The 27,281-nt window shown below is 36.6% G+C and overlaps 1 protein-coding gene across 1 annotated transcript in view; it reads right to left on the bottom strand.

Annotated features, from left to right (window-relative positions):
• Nucleotides 1-27,281, bottom strand: part of STK39 (serine/threonine kinase 39) — an 83,528-nt gene that overhangs the window by 15,282 nt on the left and 40,965 nt on the right. Inside the window, exons 11-15 of the mRNA XM_066322864.1 lie at nucleotides 21,315-21,437; nucleotides 21,154-21,186; nucleotides 19,129-19,196; nucleotides 6,360-6,412; nucleotides 4,385-4,453 (exon numbers count right to left, since the gene is read on the bottom strand). Of these exons, the coding sequence (XP_066178961.1) occupies nucleotides 4,385-4,453; nucleotides 6,360-6,412; nucleotides 19,129-19,196; nucleotides 21,154-21,186; nucleotides 21,315-21,437 (346 nt within the window). The remainder of the gene's footprint in view (nucleotides 1-4,384; nucleotides 4,454-6,359; nucleotides 6,413-19,128; nucleotides 19,197-21,153; nucleotides 21,187-21,314; nucleotides 21,438-27,281) is intronic.

Raw genomic sequence — 27,281 nt, 5'->3', positions numbered from 1 at the left:
ACCACAAGAAAACAAAACAAACTTCTAAAACTTTTCCTAAATATTACAAAAATCAGTGGACCCCAAACATTACTGATATTAAATGACAAACCTAAGGTGGCTTCAAATGCTAGTGCTATTCCAGTTACCCCAACCCCTATACTGCTCTTTGAGCACAAAAATACATGCAGTATGTTTTCCACTCGTGCAGCTCTATCCCATTTCCTAACTGCAGTAAGATGAGTTGGAATTAGTTGAACAAAAGTCATCGCTTCATTCCATTTCAAAGACTAATCTAACACGACAAAGTAAAACTAGGCATAAGCAAATGCAGAGCAGAACCTAGGAAAGCAAAAGGATATTTACTGTGTAAGTCCATGGCTTTTCTAGGAATGTGGATTATCAATGCCACCATAAGCTAAGTGTACTAACAAACTGGGCTGGTGCTTTTTCATGACTTCATTTTAGTATGATAGTACTTTCAGCATCAGCAGACATCATACTGTAAGACAGCTGTATCAATTTCAAATGCTTTAATACTGTGATTAACTGGTAACTATCTATTATTGCTATACTATGTTATATATATTACTTACTGTTTAACGATCCTTGAAATACTGTTATTCTGGATTTGGTCAGATACATGTTCTGTGAACTCATGGCCAATAACCTATCCACAGCCATGCTGAACTTTCTTTGTAAATCTAGATGGCAATTTAAGTTCTGTTTACTTACCAAACTGTATCAAACTATTATGGCATCTATTTTAAGAAAGCTTCTAAGAAAACATTCAATATGTTGATGAAAAAGCTTGCTACTTTCAAAATACTTCATTACAAAATATAATCTGTTGGGTTTTCAGCTGGTTCTTCTAAACACATTAGGCCTTTCAGCAGGAACTTCTTTTTTTTTTATATTACTGACTAAAAGCTTTTCCTCTGGTTACTAAGTGGATATCTCCAACATCAAAGAATTTCAGCAGTAGTTTATGTCGCATGTATGTAAAAGTGAAGGTCTATCTTCCATGATGATCAACATATGCAGAGATACTTTTTTGATTGAAACATCTTTTAGAAGGTACATTAATATAGTAGAGGGCAACTGCACATTTCTTGATAGCAAGCACATTAAAGCTTTTATTTAAGCATTATTCAGGAAGAGAAGGGGTGGTGAATATATATACACTGCAGTTTAATAGTTGTAAATACACCTACAGGTTCTGAAATTTAAGCAAGGGAGTCCAGAAAATTAACTGTAGTCTAAGGCTTCATTGTAATTATATGCACATTGTATATAGCAGTGGAGCAGGACTGCAACTACGTGACTTTCAACAGAATTGAATGATGATATGATTTGAGTTTTCCTTATGGTATCAAAAATATAATGAAGCATTACCTGATGAACATTTACCAGCTAATATGTACTGCATACAGAGACACATTATCTCAAAAGGAATTTTGAAAATATTCCAGATCTGATTTAACATAGGTATTTCAGTACTGCGTAAAAATAGTTCATCAGCGAGATACCACTGGCTCCAAGGCCCATTCCCCTCTGCAAACTTGAACTCTAGTCTGCTTTTAAACAAATTCTCTGTGCTGAGTTCTGTGATCTAGGGACCTTCTGTGAAACAATGCTAAAGGAAAAGAAACCAGCCAATCTCAGCCAAAACCAAACATGGAAGGTGGGATTTTTCCTTTTCTGCGGAACAGGTAGCTGAACCCAGTGTACGTCAGAAAGGAAATCTTCCTGAGAAGCCTGTGTTAAGTGAAGCAATCCAGAAAGACACAAAAGGTGAAGTGTGTTAATGTTTAGAAGCAAATTCTATAGCACTTAACATGTCAGCTGGTAAATTCTATAGACTAATAACTTCAGCTCACACATGCCCTGGCAATACTTTACACAACAGCTTTTGCTGACTCCTATTTAGATGTCCTTTCAGAAGATCCACCATTATGCCAACAAATTGTCGAGTTCAACATAAAAACAGGTATTTTCACCTTCCTCTTTTGTCCAAGTCTCTACATATTTCAACATCCAGAAAGGGAATCTATGGGAACAACTTTCATGAGACTATCTCAGAACCTTGTTTTCATTCAGGTTACAGAGGCTGAATTTCTGCCTGCTTCAGCTAAAAAATGAAAGGTAATTTATCACCTGCTTTCAATCTGGAAACTAATGGAATCAGTTCTGGTGAAGAAGGTTAACCAAGCTCTTCTATACTATTCCCTTCTTCCTATATAGGAAGATTATAAACCTTTTAATTTTGAGTGAACAAGGTGCTAACATAATTTTACACAGAAAATGAGTTTTGTGAGCAGATTTACATTTTAAGCACCATCTGCTCTCTTATATGACTTCTGGCTTCAAACTGAAACACTTCTTAAGATTGCACTGTTAGAGTGAAATATTCTAATGAAGGGAAAAATTAATTTTTTACTTAATTAAAAGCAAAATCACATTTTGCAGAACTCTTCTTTCAGTAAAATATTAAATCTGAAGTAATTTCCTAAGAAGGTAACAATGTCCAAACATATCTGAAAACTTCATAGGTCAAGCAGACACAAGATAATTACATGAAATCAGTCAAGAATTTGTGCCTGTGGAGGTAAGTTACATCATAAGAACCCCACCATATAAACTAAATAAAGATTAACATAAACTAAATATAAATTACTGAAATTAAATGTAAGTTGATTCATTTCATTATATACCAGAAATTCTATTTCCTTAGATTTTTTAAGGAACACAGTAAAAGATAAAGCATGAAAGCACAGAAAGAACCATCATAATCCTAAAAATCAAAGTCTGATGCAAGTCAAAACAGGGACTAAACAAGGAGGTAAACTTCTATCACTAACTAGACAGTGTCTCTAACCAAGCCTGCTAGGGAAAATCTTCTTTCTATACATGTGCTTATTCAAGGACCAAAGTGCTGTCACTATGGGATGGGAATTTGTCACATGAGGGACATCTATTTTCATTTGCCTTTCCTTCATCATGCCCCTTGCAAGATGGTAACAAATCCCATTCATGCTGCCATTTTCACAGAAGTACTGACACTTTGCATTGAAAGAGAACTCTGCACCAAAGGGAAAATGAAGAAGGGAAAAGGTTTCTCACTGGGTCCCAGCAGGAGTTGCACTGCAGCGTCACCAGCTGTGACTCAGAGCAGCACCTGACTGCCCAGGCAGGTGGGATAGCCAACAAATAACAACTCTTTTGTTAGCCAGAAAAATAATTTCTTTTTTTTCTAAATGACAATCCTACCAAAAATATTATCAGCAGTAAGGTAATGACATTTTTCATACTGGGTGTTTAAATGACAACAAACCAAGGCCAAGCAAGGCCTGAACCTTTAAAATAACCATGCAGTAGAAGTGACTTTTAATAGTGCCTATAGCTTGTACCATCTCCATAAAATACTTATTTCTTTAGAAATAAAGGTAAAATATCAGATAGGAATTCTAGTTCTTAGATCAACTAGACTTAATCTGTATTCCGATCATCCAAAAGCAAAAAGTTCTGGCTTCTCTCAGAAGCAGTTCAACTACAAATGCAGTGAGAATGTATTTTAGATAATATTCCAGGCAGGTAATAAACTTCTGGAGTTGTAAAATACTCTCCATCCCACTGAGGAGTTTGGTAAGGAAATCTTAACCTACTGATAAGAAGATTTTTGACCACAACACAAAAATTGACTAGGTTGTATTCCTCAACTCAGTTCTCCCTCATCTAGCATATACCACCCCCCTCTGATTTTGGTGACTATATATCTACTGGTCTTGAGCATCCAGAAGAAAGGAAGAAGATGCAGAGAAATAAGCACTTGCAAATTACTCATCTTTATAAGGCACTGAATTTCAAGTAAAAGAAAAAAAATTAAAACATTACTAAGCATGGAATAAAAAAATAAAGAAGCATCTTTCACCCACCAGAAAACATTTCTGATTATTTTTTTTTTTTAACCACAGAAATAACACCACTAGATGCAATTTCCATAGTTCCTGGACACTGTCTAGCTGCTCCTTCTGTGAATCCAAACAGAAGACTTACTAACTTCAGAGCTGCCAAAGCACACTCTGCAATATCCTACTGACAAATAATTTTATCGTTATTAAAAAATATGAAGTTATCACAAAAATGCTCAATCATAGAATTGTCAATAATCCTTCTGGAGAGCTATATAATATCACCCCTCTCAAACCACTGAAGAGATCTGACTTCCAAAATCAATCCTTGGACTGTTACCAAAATTGCCTTGTTGATTGAACTATGCATACATGAAAGCAAAATTAGGACAAAAAAGATTTTCTGAAAACCAACATCAGAGAAAACATTTTTTCACATCCATTTAACATAAACTTGTCACAAGAGCATAATTGCAAACAAAAATGTAATTTACCTATAACTACATCATGGCCATCAACCAGGCCTGCAGAGAACAGCTCCTGAGAAACGCCATCTGCTGTGTCTGTCCAAAAGGTGAAAGGAATAAGTGTAAGAGCCCACAAAAACAACAGAAAGTATCAGTCATCTAATGCAATTTAACAAAAAATATATTTTAATTCCAAAACACCCATGGAGGCAGGATTGAATTCAAAATTATCTTTAATTAGGAGGAAAAAAGATAATTATCTTTTCAGCCTCTGCACAGCAAATTGCATAAGGTAATGACTTGATTCACTGCAAACCCCCTACAGACCTCTCCTGGCCACCAGCACCTCTCCCCTGTTATCTAACTACACCCTCATACACATTTTGCAAGTTCAGTATCTTCACAACCAAGAAACTTAACAATGCTTTAGCATGGTTTTCACTGTTTTCTTTATTGAAAAGAAAACAGTGAAATCTTTGTCTTTGTTTTCTTTACTTTCTTTACTTTCTTTATTGCTCCATTGTTCTGCATATCTAGACAGAGGCATGGTGAATAGGCTTTCTTGTTTGTTACAAGTGGGGTAAAGGACTTACATGAACAGTCATTATTTTGAGATCTGTGTTTTAAGAGCTCTTAAGTGTTGTCACTCAGGAAATTCAAGGCTTTGGATGGATTTTCTACAAACCTGAGTGGGTTATTCCTAAGTCCCTGTGACTAGTACCTGCCCTGGGTAAAGACTTTAGAAGGCTTGGATGTAAGTAGGCAGGAACAGCAGGAACAAGCCTAAATTCCAGCCAAGTCTCAACTGTAATGTGGCCTCAACATCAAACACTCCAATGGAGCACATGCTTTGAGGCAGTTACACAAAGTTTTATCATTTCCTCAAGAAACACACACAGGTGAAAAGCAAGGTGGCTGAGCCAGCTGCAGTTTCTGGAAATGAGAAGCACAGCTGCCTTCTGGCTGCCTCAGTGACTGACTCTAGGAACAGTCCTGGTCTATCCTCTTATTTTTCATCAAGCAGTAACTCTCACATGCCTTAGGAAACTGCTTCCCAAATGATTATTTTGGCAAACCGAGATGTTCTGTGCCCAATTAAGTAACAGGCCTCTCTTGTTTTTTTACTCATTGCCAAAATCAATAAGCAAAGCAGGTAAACAACAGAAATATATCCATGCACAGAACTACTGCACATGAAAGATACTATGATTTACTATAAAAGAGACACCTCTTCCAATTGGATTTATTTTTAGGTGAAAGCTCTTTGAAGGCTACTCTAAATAAAGTGAATACTGACTTCTAAGGAATATAAAATAGGTTGATAGTTCAAAGGGTTGCAGTTTAACAAGGATGATATCTTCTTACTCAAAATATTGGCCTTCAGTGCATTTCATATCCCAGTAATACTTGGTTTTCTTCAAAAAAAGGCAACTGTACAAGTTCTTACAGCTCTAGCACTGGAAAGCCTACATTTCTACAAGTATACAGTAGGGTTTAAAGTTTCAGTACCAGAATTTCTTTCTGGTGATAATACCAAAGCTAGAGACATAGCTCAACTTTCAGCTGAAGACAGCATTTGAAAAATGGTGTGCACTTTATACTTGTTAATAGAACTTTTATTATAAAAGGGAAAAAAACTTAAATATTATCACCATCACCACATACATTTTTATGGCTACTATATTCTATTTCCTACCATGTTTTCCAAATGTGAAAATGGAAGTATTGCTAGGCAAGATCTTATATACCATATAGATCATTTCAATAAGACATGAAATTGATAAAAGTATACTGTGAATAAAGTCTTCTAATATATATATTATGCAATCTTTCCACTAGCATTTACATATATTTGCAATTCTTACTCCACTGAGGTTCAATATAAAGCTCTGCACAGTAAGAAACATTCCAGAGAGGCAGTCTGCATTAACCATAAGCAGTAATCCATTTCTGAAATGCCTTTTTAAGCAGTAAGAGAATAATTCAGTTGCAGGAGCCTTACCTCTGCCTGGAGTAAACTCAAACCGTATGTCATTAAGTTCTTTCCTGGAGTTCCTGAAAAACAGTCAGTGCATACATTAAAATGTAATGAAGAACAGAATGACTGTTCAGTTTCTACACCCAAAGAATACCTCTGGCACTGACAACCACATTTTTGTAGAGTAGTTCCTTGAAAATACTGCTTTCCCAAAACACCCAGACTGGAAAGACTCCATTGCATTTTCATGGCAGTAATTTGGGAAAACTAGCAGAAAAAAAATGCTTAAGTTGAAAATGCATTCAGTAACATAAAAGATGAAATAAAGTCCTATGATAAATATTTTCCTTTTCATCTTCAAAAGACACTCTGCCACGTTGATTCTAATAGTTCAACACAGTTTTGAGTTGGATACCTTATCCTCCGGGAACAACAGAAGATTCACTTGGACTTAAAGCTCCCCATTTGAGGTCAGTTTATAAAAAGAAGTTTAAGAGACAAAGCATCCAGCAAATGTTACATGCTGAAAAGTAGCAGTGATGCACACTGTTTATAAAACAGTTTCAAAATGAGTAAATTCTTTCACTGACCATCCTTGTCTCAGCAGTGAGGTTCCACCTACACAGAAAATGAGCAGTAAAATGTTAAATCCCAAGGCTTCCTGTCTTCCTGATTGCCACAAAGAGTGATTTAACCAGCTCAGTGTGTGACACAGTCATAAGGGAATTAATCCCAATGTTAAAGAATTCCTTTACAGCCTTATACTGTGCCCCAAGCCTCCATTCCATGCATGTTTACAGCTTCAGATTTAGTTAATAATTTCTTCCATCCACAAAGCATTAGCCTCTGCAAAACAGATGTCCATCTCATTTTTGGAAATGACAAGTCAAGGGAGCACAGGGAGGAACCTAATTGCTGTAGCCCGCTCTTTTTCTAATGAATAGCTCAATCCACTTGAAATGCTAATAGAAACAGAATGTGTTTTGCAGTTCATTATTCTTCTCCTCAGCAAGGAAACTGTATGCAAGCTCATATTTCAGCATATCAGGCCACGAAGTCTTGCTGTGGGAAAACTAAATCCAATAGGCAGGCATATTCAGCTGTGACTTACAGCTATTATTGCTTGCTAAATACTTCTCAAAATATTACAGAGCCAAAACCAGTAACATGCAGAAACACAAAACCCAGAATGACTGGCAACACACACACCAGCAAGATAGCAAACCCTGAAAAATGAGTATGCCACATGCAGTGCTTGAAATGAAAATTACTCATTTACTGAATCAACTAAATGCTTCAAAGCTGAAGGAGTTTCAGGTTCCCAAAATTTTACTCCAAATAAAGAACTATAGGAGTTTAAGATCACTAACACAAAGCTGCAGTTAATGAAGCTAGCCAGGTACAGATTTACAAGGCTCATTTACTTCTGCTGTAGAAGTCTGCTGCCATTATATGGAATATTGCACTATTTTTATTCAACAGATAATTAGTATGAACCTCAGTTTTTCCCCTTTTTCTCTCTCTTACAGAAAAATGCAGGTGGCTTTCTGCTAAAAAAAGGCAACAACAACAAAATAATATTAAAAAATCATCAACTTAAGACCCACCTCCAAATTCCCTTTTGAAAAAAACTATTTCCAAAAAAACCCAAGGAAAATGCACAGAAATTTAGCATTATTCTTAACTAAGAAATGTTATGACTGAATGTGTGATGTAACTCAACTGCCCATTTCTTGCCCAAACTTCGGAAGAAACAAATCAGGTGAATAAAAACTTTCACACCTTTGCAGAGGTAAACCAGGAGTTAGGAACTAGATAATCTTTAAGGTCCCTTCCAACCCAAACCCCTCTGATTCCACGACCAAGACTCCTGATACATGACATTCTCCGTTTATATCCTTCCACAGACATCCAAGCAGTAGAACATGTGCAATATAAAAGGCACTGAGTAATTAGAACTCTCATGGAAATTACCAGCTTTTCACAGCTGTGTGAAAGATGAGCTGCTCCTGAGACAGACTCCTCCAGCAGGATGCACATGGGGGTGTATGTTGCTTTGTCTCCAAATTCCAAAATATCCCAAATGAAAAGTTAATGAGTCAAATCAGTTTATTTTAGTCAAGGTGAAAATTCACTGAAGGTTGATATGTGTTCAGCAATCCAACTTTGCTACTGAGAATTGTTACACTCTGAACTATTTTGAACTTAGGACACTGCTGCTTTCTCTATAATGGTATACAACTACTGAGGAAAAAAAAAAAAACAACAATGGAAGTTTGGCAAGATTAATTTGCTAGAAGCCTGTAAGTGCTGTAAGTGCTTTTGCTTACTGTTCCATTGCCTTCCAGACATTTATTGATTTTCATAAATTATGTATTCCATTATATAATCCACCAAATAGAAGATGCCTTTGAACTCTCCCCTAAAAGCTCCTCATGCTCTTTTCCAGCCTTTAGACACTTCTCTGGTTCTAGTAAATGTCACTGTAACTACAAATTAGTTTGCTAGTTCCCTTACTGACAGCTGTTTGGATTTGTTGATTTATTTGTAGGCAGAGTTTCCAAGCATCACTTCGTTATTTTTACTTACATCCATTACACCCTTATCAGGCAGCAGCACACAGACTTTATTTCTGCTATATAGAAATAGGATTGGAAAAAAGGTACTTAGTATCTTTGTGATTAATAATTTTATCTTCTTCATCATTTCTTAATGGTTCCTATTTTCTCAAATGCATTTGTGAGAAAGTTATTTCTGCTTTAAAATGCCAGCTCAGACCTTTTTACCATCTCTTGTAATACCTCTTATGTGCTTCTAGCTCTGTGCCATTACAGACTAACATACCTTGATTATCATGGATAGAACCAGCCCATCTCTCATCTCTTTTTAAAAGTAGTAAATTTTAAGTACTGTTGTGAATTTGAATTCACTGCAAGTTGATTTTCATTATGCACTCACCTCCAACAGAAAGAATTCCAAACATTTTGTATAAGTGTGACACCAAAGTTTGCCATGCTAAGATATTCTAGCATAATTTCAGAATCTAAAACTTCCCACTTTGTGAAAGCATGTTCTGCAACCCTTCATTATTTTTTTGTTTTCATCAGAACCGCTTGATGTGCACACCAAGATTGCTAGATCTGATTTTCAAGGGAATAATGCTTCCTCAAGGAAGCATTTTCTTCCTCAAGAAAAAGCACAAGTGCCACCCACTTAGTCCCTCACCTATAGACTTTGGCAATCCTGTGATTAGGATATAAAAGAAAGATACTCTGTTTTAAAGGAAGTTATTTGCAAAACAATGTAAATATTGACCTAAATCGGGATTAGAGAATAAACAAATTATGCAGCTGTTCAGATTGACGTGGTTCTACTGACAAAATGATAAGACGTGAGAGAGATTTCAAGCATTTGCATTTAAAGACAAAGCCTTCAAATAATTACCTGATGATAGCATAATTCCTGCTATAGTCAATTATCTCTGTTCCACATGATTGACAAAAGATGTGCATTGTTGAATTAAAATAGAAAATTGTTTGTGTAATGATACAACTGTAAATTAGAGACATTAAATGTCATTATTCCTTTTGTCCTTAAAAGCAGAATGTCTGTCATGTAAGTGCAATTCAAGAAAATGAGATGTATTGGAATTAAACTTGAGGACTAAATCATGCTGACATACTTTATGTATCAAGCAGTAGATTTTCTTTCATTTCTGTTACCTTTTTTACCCTCACAAATTTATCCATCATTTCTTATGCAGAGTTATCTAAAACATCAGTTTCTATTTCACACAAGCTTCAGCGTCTTCCATACAGCCCTCAGGGAGTCTGTTTTCCTGGATGAGATGCATCCTACCACACCTAAGTCACTGTGTATTCTTCCTTGCCAATGTAAAAAAAAAAAATTCTCAGAGAAGGTAAGCCAGAAGAAATGTGTGTGCATGTGTGTAAGAACATCTACACTTTGTCTCTGCATTGCCTGCCTCATTTTTAGACTTCAGCTACTTAATCATCACACGTGGTTTCCAAAGACTGATGTAGGGAGCTAAGTAAGAATGCAGGCACTGACAGAATGGTAACCACTACAGCTGACTCATGACTGGAAGAGACAACAGGAGAATGCAGAGTATATATTATTTTTTAGAATCAGAAGTAAGCTCATCTTTAACTAAAACTGTAGAAACTTTTTCATGAAAAGCACCATAACAATGGTGCCACATGGCACACTTCACCAGTCAGCTTTTCCCCTCTTCATATTCCTAATGAGCCCTATTCCCACCAGGACAGAAGCTCCCTCACCATCAGGGCCTAATGACACTGGCCAAGTCTTAGTCAGTGTGCCTCAACAAAAGACACACAGTTAAAAAAAAAAAAAAAAAAAAAGAAAAAAGTAACTAACCAAATAAATAAATATCACTATTATCTCACTTGCACAAAATTTCAGCCCCACAGATGTTCCTACCATCTAAAATGTGAACTCCATTGAAACCACCATGGAAGCAAAGTTAGAGTGGAAAAAAACAAGACACCATAGCCTAAGAAGCAAGGGCAAGCAGTCTGGAATTTGCACTACCTCACTGCAGTTGTTGCTGTAATTAAAACCACAGAAGAATTCAAATGACTTGCTCATTTAGACTACAAAGAAAGCAAAAGTTCACATCAAAATGAAGTGGACTAATCAAAGTGATAGGTGGGTTGTACATCCTAGAGCTGTACTCATCCAATTTTCATTCTACATCTCAGGGGCAAGATCTTAGTGCATACAATGCAAGAAATATAATTAAGGGGGGGGCTAAAGCACAGAAAAGTGGGGTTTGCAGGTTTGTTTAAAAGAAATTTTACTTGCCTTTTTTTTTTTCTTGCTGGAAAAAATGCTGGAGAGACAAAAATCTGGCCTCATCAAATGTCACTCAAATTCCAAAAGGTCACCTGCCTTCTCTCAATAATGCGTCACCCATTTTTCTCTTCCACGAGCTTAAGGCAGGAAGCCCAAGATAAACACAGTTCTCATGTAGCCTGTGCAGCCTTGTTTTCATCCTGTTAGCTTATTTCACAAATGGTGTATTTTTATTAACGGCAAAATTTTAAGTATTAAATACCTGTCCTGATGATCTGTAGTACCTGTTTCTTATCTCAGTTTTGATTAAGTAAAACTTTATTCAACTTTATTTACAGAAGATAGCTAATACATACACAACAGTGCAGTACAAACTGGCACTTTACATTCATGAAGAGGATGAGGGAATAAAATCTTGGAATAAACAAGTAAATATAAACACTCATCCATATTCAAGGTTTAGCCACGTCTCAATCTTCTTTTATATATATATATAATCTTCTGTAATCTTTTTCTAATATTTTATATTCCCTGCCTTACAATTTTCTTATGCTTCAGCTTTGGAATTTAGCTATTAATCTAGGGCAGACCAAGTGAGAATCCTCTCCTACCTCAACAGAAATCACAGCTCACTTTTTTCCTGCTCCTGCCCCCGATTTCTTGACTTCTGAAGTCATAATGCTATGCACACAGATGAACCAAAGCAGGAATAAGAGGAATTCTGTTTATTAATGTAATTTTGTGAATCAGAACTCAAAGGCTCCTTTGGGATCATATAAACACAACAGAATAGAGCATTTGTAAAGAAGCATTAGCCTCCTGAGGATTCACCACATGCTTTTGTAAACCCCTTTCTTTCTAACACTTTCATGCTCAGTTGTCATTTACCAATCAATACCCAGGCTTCTCCATTACAAATTACCACACTATCAAGAGCAGATCATGTCTGTTCAGCACAGTGGGGATGGTTCTTCTCAACTTACTTTTAATTACTTCAAGTCAATTCTAAATTAAATGAAAAGGCATTGCTGCTAAAAGCATTGCTTTTGCTCTCTTTTGGTAAGAGCAAAAGAGATCTTTGAATTCCCCTCTGCTTCCAGACTGCCACCAAGAAGAATAGGACTAAAATCTCTCTGTATTCATAAAATGTGGTCCCAAAACAAACAGTTATTTAAAGTTTAAAACGTTAACATTTACTACAATGCTTCTGGAAAAACTCCATGAGCTTACAACTGAGCTTCCTCTCTATATATTGCTGAAAGAAAACAATACCTTTATTATATGATGTTTCACAATCAAGTTATAGGACTGAACACTTTAATACACACAAAAAAATGCCACTATTGTTTAATCATCACATGATCTTGGGTAAAGAGCAGATCCCTCAGATGATGCAAACACTTCCTAATCACTACACATCAAGAGGTAGAAGCAACACTAACAGCAAAGCACAGGAAAATGATGCTTTCAAGAGTGGAAAATGCCAATGCCAAAATGAAACACTCATTTTGAAATGAGACAGCAACAGTTACCTGTTAAAGATGTACTGCCTCTACACCACTTGTCATACACAAAAGGCAAGTGCACATTAAAAACTCAGCCACCAAGGGAATTGTTATGGTCACAAACAGATCAGCTAGGAACACAGTCATAGGCTCCAGGGCAGCTGATAGCTCCTCTCTTAGGAGAGCTCTTTACAACACTTCTATCCATAGCTGTTAGGACCAAATTGCTTAAGACTCAAAAGAAACTAGAGTGCTTTCACTCTAGAAGAAATCGATGCAATATGACACTGAAACTTAGAAAATGTGTGACAGAAGAAACACAAGAAAACTGCTACATTTTAGAAGTGATACATATACATCAAGTCCTTTCTCTCAATCCACTGGTTTACAGCCCCAAGTCTACACATTATGACAAAGAAGTGTTAGAACTAGAGACATTTTAAATATATCTATATCCAGATATGCTGCTTCTCTCTTTCTGCAGTTGCTGATGCCAGAAGCTAAATCAGAAGAACATTAAAAGCCCTTCAATTTTTTGAGTTGCTATGTTCATTTCCAGCTAAGTCAAGCAGCAAATTCTGAAACAATATTTTTTTGCCTCAGTTATCAGTGACTCATTTCAGTGCACAGGCAGTGAAAAGCAGTATTCACTTGCATCATCTTTTTTGAAGTTCACACTTCCTACCTGCTCTCATACATCAGCAGTGGGACTAACTTTGGCAAAGAGCTATCAGTTTTTCTGCAGCAGAGATGGTAATATTGATCATAATTTTTTTCCTCTGAAATTACTCTGAAGTAGCAGGGAAGTTTTTCAAGAGCAGTGGTAAAGATTTAACTTCTGAAAAACACTGGTTTTTAACAAGGACTAGAAATAGAAGGAAGGGTGTACACAATTATACTTAGAATTTATTAATGTGGTAAAATCTTAATGCTTGCTAGAAACCAGAAGTGATCTAAACCATACTTTTTCCTAGAAATAACTGGAATTAAGTACAGAGAACATCAGTAATGTTAAAAAACAATCACCTGGAAGTATTCAGAGAGCATTTCAATAACAGAGAGGACAACATGCACATAATTTGATCACTTTGTTAAACATTACAGCACACTGTGGTTATAGTTCCTTTCTGGATTTGCCTATAATTTAACTTATCCACTCTGTATCTCTGAAACATCTCTGTATGTCTTGATACCAAATATTATTGATCAGTGCACACTTTCAGGAAGTCAAACCTGTATTAGCTGCATGACTGAAGTGATACTCCATCTGCCTGACTGATAAGAAATACCAGAGCAACTTAGAGATCAAGCATGCAAAGCCTTGCTTTGTGTGCTTCTGCATGCCTGGTGCACAAGAAGAGGGATTATAACCTGTTATTCCAGTGACAAATTCTTCAACTACAGCATTGAAAAATAGCCACAATGCTTGAAGCAAAAATTCAGTTCCTTAAATCAGAAAGCGTGAAAGGCCAATCATTGCCAGGAGGCTAGGGGTGTTTCAGAACAGAGTTCTAGAAAAGTGATTTTATTTATGAAATCAAGACAAAAGACTTACAGCAAGTTTTACAGGAATATGGAGTTTTTTAATAGAACCTTGTAATTCCCCAGTGCACAAAACAGGCTTTGAGGGGAAGGCACAGAAAAACTTTTTACTTTATCCAAATCAAAGGAAGTTTTAAACATGTTGAATCAAAAACTCCCTGGAAGTGAGCATCCTTTTAATGCCACTGGCTCAGAGTTTTAGAGTCCTGATCACCTGTCAGTATATTATTGTCAAACAAAAGGAGACTTTTAGGTAAACCAGAGAGACATCTGAGCCACCACAAAAATTACAACTGCAATCTGTATGTCATCCATCTAAAAGTCATGGATCTGGACTAGCTAACAAAAAAAAGTGGGAAGCATGGAAAAAATTCTAAGCTTTGTTTTAAAATCTTCAAAGGTTTCATCTGCTTATCCTGACAAACTTTTTCTTTACTAGTAAATCAGCTTCACCAGCAAAGTCTGCTTCTATGTTAAATTCTTTTCACACCTGTACCCCAGTACACCTCTTGTGGCCATTCACTGTGGCCATTCATCCACTAGAGCAATGACAAATGTGGGGCAAAACAAAATAAATAAAATGAGTTAAAATTCTGCCTTCTCCTCAAAAGTATCAGGGGTCACAAACCAACCAGCTGAAACCTGGCTGCTTTACAGGGACCCAATACATCCCTACCCAGAGCATCCCTACCAGTGGAAAAGAGAGAACCACACCACTAAGTGGGAACAGATAACATTATTTCAAATGGTTTCAGCCCTGCCCAATGTACTACACCACCACAACATTCACAGGCAACTCCAGAGCAGATGGATGAAGATGGAAGAGTGTGGTCTCTCAAGACAAAATAAATGTTTTTTAAAGTATTAGAAAAAATATCTGATTAGAATTGAATTTTGAACTATTGGAATGCAATACCTCATCATCTGTGTTCTGATACGCACAGAAAATCAAATTTGACTCAAGTCCTAACAACTCTGCTGCTGCAGTGCCCAACAGGCAACCACCTGCTACCAGCTACTCCTTGGACTTGTGTCTGGCCAGATCCCCAGAAGGTACATTTCTCAGAACTCATCAAATGCCACAGTTTCCAACTACATTAGCAGAAGAAATGTTTTTCTATTAAATATACATACAAACATTTATATTTAAATAATAGAGTAAAAAAAAATTACAGCAATTCTGCCTTAACATTTTCTCTACACTTTATTTAAAATAAGACATGCAATAACTGAGATGTCCCATTTGCCTGTAGAATATTTCCGTTTTCCCCTTTTATTCTTCCATAGGCTTAATTCATCTAGTGTGAAGGAACTGTATTAAATTAGGTTCTGGGACATTCCAAATCACTGTCAATAAATTATCTTCCTGTCATAGGATCTAATTTAACCATCTTAGATTGCTTCAGATAATTTGCAATTCTTAATTATTAACCATTAACAAGTCTCCTAATTTAACATGAAATATCTCTGTTATTAATCCAAGTAGTCACCCTCTAACAGTGACCTGCCTAAATCTGTAACTGCAACACTTGGTGGTTAGACTGGAAATTTCAAATCCAGCGTGGTAATTCCTCCCCATTTCCTTTTCCTGGTGCTGTGAACAGTCCTGGTGGAGGACTAAATAACAGACAATTGCCTTCGGCTCCTCTGCAGAATTCCTGCCAGGGTCTGCTGCTGGGACACGCTGTGTTCACAACCTTACTGGAAAAAATTTGGATCACAGATTCCATTCCTTCCTACCCTCAAATGCCACTTCCTCTTGAGGGTGAGCATACAGAAGCATCAGCATTTCAATGTGACAATTGCTCAGGCTCGGTCAGAGTTACACACTGTGGCAACAGAGCCAGCCAGTGAGAACCAGTATTTTCAGCTCACTGCAAAATTCAAGCACGGTCTCTTAACTACACTTGAGCTTTAAAACACTAATGGCCCATATTAAGCATTTAATACCAGAGCCTTTCAAGAGCTTTATATGGAATTACCTAAAACAGACTACTGATAATTTCCCTTTTGGGACAATGTACTCCAAGACACAATACTGCAAAAGAAAGAAAATAAATTGGAAATTGCTGTCTTCAGCCAATGAAGCAACCCTGAAAGTAGAGAATTTTTTGACAAGGTAGTTCACACTGAAAAAACTATGAAAACAGAAAGAAGTTAAATACAAGTTAAGGACAGATAGATCAGTTAGTCTGGATGGTTTTCAATTTGAGTAAGGGAGTTAAATACAATCACTTGTATAAAGAGTACCATGGGATTCTTCAGATTCTTTCAGTCTGTGGGCTGCGCTTCTAATGCACAATAAGGCATTTGCAATAAATTACTGAATGAGTCTGACCCTGCTCTGACTGGGAAAAAATAATAGAACCAGACCATCCAGGTAAAGAATTACTTAAATGCATTGATTCTTCTGCCAGAATTCCTCCTTTGTGAAAGTAATTTTTAATTTTTATGGGTACTACTAACCTTGTTCTGGAACATACTGCTAGGGAAAAAAAATGCAAGCTATCATCTAAAATGTGATGGGCTGTCATAGTATAGCCACACTGTAGAAGAGGAAAAAAGAACAAAGCAGGGGAGCACTTTCTTCCTGCCCACCCCTCACCCATCTCTTGCTCCTTTTTAAGGTTGCCATCTCCTTACCCTTTTTCCTGTCCCAAATCCCCAGGCACTACCCTTCAAACGTTATGGTCCCCACTCCCGAGCCTCATACTAAGTTGTTTCTGCTCAAAAAGCTCTAAATATTTGCATCAAATTCTATGACAAAAATCTCAGCAGTGAACAGGAAGCACAACTCAAGTACTACCCAAGGTACCTTGATAAAGACAATATCTATAGTCAGCCAGTGGCTGCCTGAGCTTTGGTGAATGTTCCATTTGCTAATATAAAGAAATTCTAAATATTACCTCTGAATCTACACTGCTGGGCAGAGATATAGGCAGTTTGTAGCCCTGATGGTCAAATCGGGCCTTCACGAAGTGCCAACCAAAAGAAAAGTGTGTTACTTAGTCCAGCCTGCACCCCTAACTCCTCCAAACATGCACACACACACTCTGCTGTTTGCTAGCTCTGACCCTACTCACACGCTCAGGCTTCTGGCAGAAGCAAAACCCGTGCAAAGATTTTGCACTCTGCCCACCTCCTACCACTGAGGCAGGACACAGCCAGAGCTCACAAGGGACAGAGGTCTGCACCATAGGGCATTCTTCCCTCAAAAGCAGGACAGATAAATTAACAAAACTCCACACAATTTTACATCAGATTTTTGTCTTCTTCAAGACACTGCCAACAGTGTTTCCAGGCTCTAGACCGTATCTGCTTTTCAAGACTGTTTTTTTCTGTTTAAGGGAAACTTTCTGATTCCTAAAACAGAAATTCTTGTTTCTTCCCTCTCTACCAATAACCACCTATATGTTCATAAATAGGAGAAATTAACCTTGTTATTACAGACTTGCTTTTAGGGAAGGTAGGGAGAGGGAATTTTTTCCCAGCCATGAACTAAAGAGGATCCTTAAAAAGAACAGAAGTTCATTGTGCAAGTAAGAGCTTGGAAACTCAAGTTTCCCAGGCTCAGTCCTCCTTTACTTCTGGCTTAAAGGCTGCAGAAAACTGAAAGCATAATCCATGATGTTTAACTATACTTGTAGGTCTAAAATGTTTGCCCTCTGAATATGCCAACACTACAAATAACTGGGTAGGAAGCTAATCACTCTCTAGGTTTCATGATAATTTATAGATACCCAAAGCACCTCACTAGTACATCCACATAGCAGTACAAATTGGTCTGTTTGAAAATGGTTTCATCTACCTGCCAGCAGAGAGATGAAAAAGAATATTGATAGCATAACTTGGCAGTTATGCAAATTGGACAACTAAAATGATTCCAAATAATCTTTAAGTCTTTCCTATCCCCACAATAAAATTCATTAATCCCCTCTTTTGTACACAACCTTTGGCAGCCACGCAACATTTTTGCAGCTCTCCTAGAGTAGTAAAAGAAAAGGGAAGAAAATAGATTTTGGAAGCTGGCACTCATTCTTTGTAATTGTTTTTTTTTCTGATTACAAACAGCTGGAACCAGGACACTAACAATCCTTGATGTTACTGCTTTAAAGCTATTCATTACGCATAAATCTGCTATTTGTTTCTAACATGCTGGTTGTAATTTTCTAATTATTTCTGACTTCTTATCTTTTTGTTAGCATGAAAAAACTGTAACATTTAACTTTTCTCCATAGCAATAATTAGGAATTTACAACCTCACATGGATATCCTGTCAACACAAACTGGATGTAAGCAAGTTTTAAAGTGAGTGGTAATAAGTTTTTTAAGAAAAGACATTAAAAAGCTATCATAACATAAAAAGCTATCAAAGTTTCCTATGAAAAAATAGTTTTATCCAAGAACTAGATTGCATCATTAAGCAATTCAAATCTTCGTTAAAGGTAATCTGACACATTTCAACTAAATAAAAATTTAATTCAGACAACATATTTGTATCCACTTTCTAAAATCTCTTCTCCACAGAGGCTGATCGAAACTGCCAGTGAAAAACATTTTGAGTAGGCAACTTGTAATACAGCTATGGTTTATTTCTGTCAGAGGCTGACTGCTGAAGTGTGAAAGAAACTCATTAAAAACTTTGCACTGTGATTCTGCATTATAAGGAAAAAAAGAAAGAAAATACTTAATGAAGGGTACACTTAGCCTGAAGACACATTCATATTCTGCTTTTCATTTTACACTAATTCAGTAAGCAATTAAAAGACAGCAATTAGTCACAGAAACACTATTCATACTGGTCATACTGGGAGATTATACATGTCAGCACTGATTTTATGTTAATACTATGAAAGTAATGAGGGAGATCAAGATAATACAGCTAAATAAATATTACAATCTCTTACCTTAATCTTAAGACAAGATTCACTGCACATGGAACTTCACTGTATTCTTCACTAACAGCAGGCTGAGACTATTACAGAAAAAAGCAAAGAGTCTTGTAAAGGATGCCAAAGGGAAAAAAAAAATCACAAAAAAATTTCCATGCTAACAGTTTGAAGTTAGCACAGAACATTTAACACATTCTCTAACTCTTAGAAACCCTTCAAATGTTTTCAGTACACAGCCTGTAATATAGCTGATAGCATAAAACTCCCATATTTCAATTACAGAGAAACAAGCAATAAATAAGGCCTGCATTAAAGCACTGACTGTAGGAGCTTATAATCCACCTTGCATCAAAGCAACAATTACCTATTAAATAATATGCATAAAGTGAGAATTCCAAACTGCTACTCACATTATTTTTGTGTAACAGTTTTGGTTGTTGACGAAGTCTTACATCTACCCATATGCAAGGAACTAGCAGCATATCAAAGCAGGTATCACAGCTCAGAGGATGTCTTCCACAGAGAAAAATCAGGAATGCTGATATCTTTTACATTATCACTCCTCCCTCACACTGTGATATCCTCCCAGCTCTCAACTCAAATCTGTATGAAGTCTCAAGCAAAAGTGTATCCTACATACAGAATGCACCAGGCTCCTCTACCCTACTTTCGCACCCAACTTGGCATATTGTCAGCAGTCACAGAAAACCCTGTTCAAAGGTTACAAAGGGTTCAGAAGCCCTCCCAAAATAAAGACTTGCATCACAAATTTCATTTCACAGTTTTTTAAACATTTCTACACATCAAAGCTACTTTAAAAATGTTACACTAGATCCATATTTTAATATCTGATTTATTTACTTATTTATTTTATTATTAAGCAGACGTTATTGAATTTTTGGAAAATTATTTTTCACTACCACTAAAATGAAAGCAGGTTTTTTTCTGCTTCAATTAAATTCCTTCCATTCATATAAGCTACTATTATTTCTGCATCTTCAACAGACATGTTACATAGGAATGTGGATCCCAACGACCCAAGAGGCGCACACCAACAGTGAAAAGATGCACTGCTCTTAGTTCTGAGTCATCTTCTAGAGCATTTCAGAAAACAAAAATCAACAGAAGACTTCAAGCAAAAGATGCTTCTGTTTCATAAACTAAGCAACTTTTTTTATTATGAGTTACCTATATAAACCAGGTCACAAGCAGTAGAACTCTAAACATTTAAGACAGAAAGACTGTGCAGTGAAAGTCCTTTTCTTTGTACCCAGCTTACATAAAGTACCTCAGATGCTGAAGAGCTGTGTAAATTAGGTCTGCAATGGAAACACTGAGGTCATCACAGGAGCTAAACCTGCCAGGAAGCTGCTAGGCTTTTAGAAGATTTCTCTGACACCAACGAAAATCAGAGAATCTAAAACTGCAGGTGAAGTGGCAAGGGTCACCCACCCAAGGAACACATATTTTTAAAGACCATTTAGTCTGTAAGCCATAATCCTATTAAACAATTGATTATAGCAGCAATGCTTCCCACACTTAGCACAGGGCCGTGAAATTCTATATAGTATTTTATTCTCCTGAATTAATCTAATATGCTTCAGTACAGAACTATTTTACTGTGTATTGAAGGAAGTATTTTAGTTATAAGCTACACATGATGATACAGATCCTAAGAAGAAAAAATTATTTGGAGATGTTCTGGCTACTCCAACGCAGCTTTCATTAACCTTACAGACAGCAATTAGTGTGATCTAGTTACAAAGATTCATTAAAAACAGCCAAATTACCTGTCTTCATGAATTCTCCTGGGCACAAACATAATGTGACTTTTAAATTCCTATCCATCTTATCCACTGTGGGCTGAAGTTCATTGTTACAGGCACAATGGCATACAGCTCTATCCTCACAAGCAATTGCCATACAAGGCTGCAGAACAATACCTACACCTCAATTCACATTTTTTAACAGCAGACATGAAAAAAGAAATCCCTTCACTCAAATTCTTGGAAGAAAAAAAATTAATAAAGGCATTTTTACCTCTGCGTTCTCTTCCTCTTTCAGTCTTCGTGACTGGAAAACAAATGCAGTGAGATATGAGCTATGCAGGTTTATGCAACAAAGATCCAGAAATACTAACAATTAACATAAGGACACAATGTCTTTCAGAGTGTAAATGTCTTGGCACAAACAGAAGATACCTTTTCCTGAGAAATAGCAGCTTTGCCTTCCTCACTCTTCTCATCCATTTCATCATCACTCCATTCCCAGTCCCCATCTTCTGTTTTATGGAGGTGACCACTGGAACCTGGCACTCGTCTGACCTACCAAAATAATTGTTTGCCATTACACAGACATCTTTAGTCTTCGTTGGTGTTCTGATTAATCAGCAATTATTTGCAATTTTTATTCTATATGCTCTCATTAATTTACTGCAGGAGCCACTAACATATTCTAATAATATCTGACCTCCTTAAGCCAGTGGTATTTCAATGTCTTGCACCGTATGAGCACTGATCAACCTGGTTCTACATTCTGTTGGTTGGTGGCAGTGATGGAAGACACAAAATGGGGAAAAATGAAATATAAAAATCTGACTAGAAAAACTGCAGTGTTTTTCAACATAATGAAACTTAAAAGAAAAACTAAATTTGGATTAGCCCTGCTCTAAACCCCTGTGGTTTGCTGCAGAGAGATGCAATGTGTGACAAATTCCAACCACTTTTAAATCCCATCAGGAACCATATCAGCAAGATGCATGACATGAAAATAGTATAGACCACTTCAAGTCTGAGACCATGAGCTTCCAAGGAAACTGTGATGCAGGCAGTAATATAAATTTTCCAAAGCAGATTTTCATAGAGAACTGGGCACTTATGCTATTTCTGTACTGGGTTTAGGCCAAGCACAATTTGGAGCTGGCTGGCCTGACACCACAAGAGCATGAGTGATAGGAACCTTCTTCCAAAGCATTGTCCACGCACAAACACATATCTTGATGTCCATCTGGACTCTTTTCCACTCTTCTTTCTTTCATTCACAAACAGCCGCCTGCTCCTCACCCCTCCCTTTTGCACACATAAGACCAAACCACAGAAGAGAGTGACAGTTTCAGACCTCACCATGCTTCTGCATTTCCTTCAGTCCTTATGATGTTCCTCCTTTACTTTCCTTCCCTGTACAACTGAATTAAAATGCCCTACTCAGTTTCTCCATATTTTGTTCTCATTTGTAATTGAGAAGAAGGGAAACCTATGCAGGATACTGAGGAACACCCTACTCCATCTCTTGATGGACAAATTCTGCACCATTTTCCCTGTTACCCATACTAAGCTCCTGCTGGACCAATTTTAGCCTAGCTACCTCCAAGCCTGGTAGAAGCAGCTTGTGTGTGTTTGGGAGGGAGGACGAGGCAGACATCAAACAAGCAGTAGCACAGCAATTCTTTACTCAGCTGCAATCAGCCCCAGCACAATCAGTGGGCTTTTACTGTCTACATCATCAGGGATCAGCACAGACACAAGGTAATCTAGCGGGCAATTTGCCTGCTGCTTGTGGATGTAATTTATTATCCTTCAAGGAGACTGAGATAGGCTTTTGTTTAACAGCACAGGCATCTTCCAAATGGCTCTACACAAACCCAGCAGAGGACATAATCCACAACTGAAACCATGATTTTCCAGCACAATAGGATATATTGGTTTACAGAGACATTCAAACACTGCATCATGCACTAATCAGTATCTCTTCTGCTTCCATTTTCAGTTGTTTTGAAGACTTATTTCAAACAGAATGATTTTAATGGGGCTTAATGATGCTTGCATCATTTGCAGAGAGGAGTGCATTTCAAGTTTTTAAATAGACTGCCTTTTAATAAAAAATAAACAAATGCCTCAAGGAAAAAAAAACTTAGTACAAAGCAAAATACCATGTTAAATTAAATTATTTTCTTGAGAGGTTTCTGAAAGCAGAAAAACAAGTTTACTTGTTCTCTGTTTCAATCAGACTGATTCCCACCACATGTTCACAGGAAAGAAATTATAATTTCAGCTAGAGCAAAGAACCCAACCTATTCGACTTCCAAAAATGTGAAGCTGTTGTCTAGAATATTTTTTTTAAATTGGTGTTTGTGGTTAACACTTGCAATGCTTGGTGAACTAATTTGCACAATTTTTAGACTAACAAGCCAGGCTTTGATCACTCAAAAGTTCTGGTTAAAGCCACAAAGAATCAGTCACATATGTAGGGCATGTACCCAACCTAGGTGAAGGAAAGAGCACGAGTAGCACACCACATCTGCAAATAAATTGCCTCTTTGTTCATTGTAAACATCTCACTCTAGTATCAGATATTGCATGGAAAGATACATAATTTATATAATATATTCAATTTCTCTTCTGACTATCATTTGAGATACTACTAGCAGACTGATACCACAGGCAGCATGCTGGCGTTTCACTCCAGTAATAACAGCATTAAGGCAATTGAGAATATTCTGCGTATTTCTCCTAATACCCTGCTACAGGTCTTCCATTTTACAGAGAGAAAACACAAATGAAGCTATTTACATACAAGGGCACAAAGCAAATCCAGGACAGAGCATAGAACCTAAACAAATTTACTGTGCATCTACAAAAATAAGAAGTAAGTTGGTTTACATTTTACACTGCATGCAGTAGCCATACAAATGTAATTTCTCCATTAGCTTCAGTCAAAATACACAACATTGATAATTCCTTATGCTAGAATTGTGTATCTCTCAGGAAGTATTTCAGATAGAAATGAAAACAAATTAAAACATGATCAATTCTAATTTGGGTTTTACTGATTAAGAATCTAAATGATCCTTCCAAAATAGGAACTAAACTGAATCATAACTTTAGCTAATAAAGCAAACAATGAAAGTTCAGTTTTACAAGACAAATTAACACATATTAGAAAACATATTTCACGTAAGTCAGAAGACACCAGACAATAAAAATTACTTCAAATAACTGGCAGTCAAACTACAACCAACACAAAAGCAGCTCAGAACATTGTAATGTACAACCAAAAGCTGTATCAAGGAGGAAAACCTTAGTAAGCCAGTGCCAACATTACCACAGCTGTGGAAGAAAGACATTATGAACATCAGTTAAAACAGAGAATGGACAAATCAGCAAGTGAAAAACACCACAGAATAATAAGCATTATATTAGTAGCAGTATTGTTGTATATATTGTTCCTGGTTAAAGCTTATTGCAGAATACAATACAGTCACAAAGATTTAAGTATTAATTAAGCTGCTGACAGAACTATTTGTCCCCCCCCTCCCCGCCTTTTAAAGTAGTTTAACATTCCCTGCCAATAACATCATGCACTAGCTTTCCAGGAGAATGTGTGTTAACAGAGGAACAGGGCAAGTGTAAATCCCACCCACTGAAGGTCAGGCCAAATCAGCCCGACAGAGAGGGAACTCCATCCGCACAATGCAGAAGCTGCCACATTTCCCAAGGCTTGATGAGACAAAAGCTACAATGTAGAGAAGCAAAACATAAATTGCTGTCTTCTAGGCACTGAGGTGCTCACTATATGTAGATGTTAGAGACTGGGAAAAGAAGAATCTATTATTCATTACTAATTCTTTAGCTGCTGCAATCTCTTTACAAGTTTATTTTTGTAAAGTGACAGCAAAGGGAATGGATGCTTTCTGAACACTAAGAATTTTCTTATTCACAACTGTTCAAAACAGCAAAGAACTGAACCCACTTACAGATTAATTATTTTATTTCAGTGCCTAAATTTATCAAATAAATAAATAAAAAGCATACACTGTGGGATACCAGTGCATACACATAAAACATTATTGCACATGACTGGACCGTGACTACATTACAGATCCATTCTGTCACTAAGAGCAATATTATGCATCTACTGATTTTTTCCTCCTTCTTCAGGAAGATGACTGAATTAGTAACGTTGACTTTCCCACTATCTGAAATATTTAAGGTATTCCTATTGAAGCTGTAGCAACTGAATATTTGCAATGGATCCTGTATAGATTTAAACCAGCATTTTCAAACTTCGTTCCACAGAAAGAGTATGGTGACCTGAAAGCATGGGAAGATGCATTTGTGTAAGTAAAACTGATGGCACTAAGAACGATTAATACTGAGTATCATGGAAGGTGCCCTGCCATCCTCCATATACAGGTAAATTATAATTTAATATGTTCCTGAATTCCTGGAGAGTAGCAAATGTGTAGATTCCACATATTTAAAGCAAAAGTCCTTGTAGAACCCTGACACTGCTTCCTATTAATTTTTAACTAGAGAATAGTCAGTGCTGTTGTCCATTTTTTGCATTTGTGTATCTCTACAGAGGGCAGGGATTTGGGTTTGTGTTTTTTTTTTGTTTTTTTTTTTTTTTTAACACATAACCTTCTAGAAATACTGCAGCTGGAGATTAAATTTTCTTTTATTTTACCACTGATGCCCTTCAGCTACATAAGCTAGTACAGTAGTGAAGAGACACCAAATCCCACATGCCTCAGAGAGCAGTAATGACAAGGCAGCTATTTTAAAATCTCACCTTTTTAATTTTCTGCAGTCTGTCCTCATAAAAGCCTAAATTTGACTTTCAGGCAGAAAAAAAGAAAGACCAGTCAACTGATGCTCTATACCTTCACCTCACACTGGTTTTTGCAGGAGACTGGACTCCCACTCTTACACAGATCCCAGAAGATCTTAGAGAAAAAATACAGTCATTAAAGTATGAATATTTACTTGGCAATTGATACGGAGAGGGTTTTTGCACAGCCAGTGTTCCCCTCCTTTTTTTTAAAAAAAGTTTCAAGAGCTTTATTTCTCATATAACTTCATGAGAAGTATTTATAAAATCAGTTCCCATGCCAGTTCCATGCTAGTTATTTCATGGAAAGAACAATGATGTTCAGTAGGACATTACTAAATACGTTTAGTAGGATAGTACTAAACAGTTTTGTTTTAGCACCACACTTTGCCCAGTGTATTTCTCTCTCTCTCTCTCTAAAAAAAAAAAAAATAAATCCCTAGATCAGTTCCTTCCATACAGAGTTTAGGCTTATAAACAGATTTTATAATTTTTACCTTTCACCATCTTGCAAATCTTTCCTGAATGTTTCCTAAGACAAAAAGCAAATTTTAATCTCCACCCCTATGCATTAATTTTTTATTTCAATGCAACAAAGAAAATCATTGTGTATTCAGTTATGGCACAAGTGTTTTTCTGGAAACAGTTACAGCTTTAATCACAGCTTAACTCCTGAGGTTAATGGCATGAAGTCACTTTCTACAATATATACTAAAGCAAAAGAACACTGTTCTTTTTGCATAAGAACACCTACACTGTAATCACATTCTTGGAAAAAAAAAAAAACAAACAAAAACCCCAAACCACAAAAACCCTGAGGTCCAGACAACACATCAATTCCCACATGTTCACATCATCCTTTGTTGAAGAGCTGAAGTTAACTAACTCAGGAAAAGGCTGGTCCCCATCCAACCCAGCCTCACAGATTACATGAACATCCTAACCCCTTCACTACTTACTATTCTTAAATTCCTCTGAATTCATTATATTGTGAAGTCTTATTTTTATTCTGATGGAAGCCACAAAACTTCTGCAAACCTGAATGTGTTTTATGCAATTAAAACCCTTGGTTTTTCTCACCGCAATTTATGCAGGCTATTGTTATCAATGGCATGTACCACTACCTTTGTAAAAAAATCTGCTTTGTAGAACTCAATAGGTGTTAAGATATCCCAGTAATTTGCTGTTAGCATCTCCTCCTCTTAAACCATTCCAAATGCTGCAAATATCATCATGGAAAAAACCCTTAGTCTTCCTTTGTTTTTCTCCTACTTGGAAAAAAAGTTAGAATTTGCAGTGTTTCATACTAGTACACAAAAGCTACTGGAATACTCCCTATAGGAATCAATGACACTGGAAGCTTAAAGTCAAGAAATACAAGATGATTACATCTTTCTTCAAGAAAGAATATTGAATACAGGAGACTGATAATTCAGTCAGGACTTCTTCAGCTTTCTATTGGTTCTGGAAGAGCACCCTTTTTAAGAGATAACACAGCAGAAGTCAACAAAAACCAGATATCTGTTAAAAAAAAAAGAAAAAAAAGACCATTTGCTTAA

Source organism: Sylvia atricapilla, chromosome 7 (genome assembly GCF_009819655.1).
Source record: "Sylvia atricapilla isolate bSylAtr1 chromosome 7, bSylAtr1.pri, whole genome shotgun sequence".
Taxonomy (NCBI): Eukaryota; Metazoa; Chordata; class Aves; order Passeriformes; family Sylviidae; genus Sylvia; species Sylvia atricapilla.
Note: the sequence above shows the minus strand (reverse complement) of the source record. Positions and strands in the feature narration are given on the sequence as shown.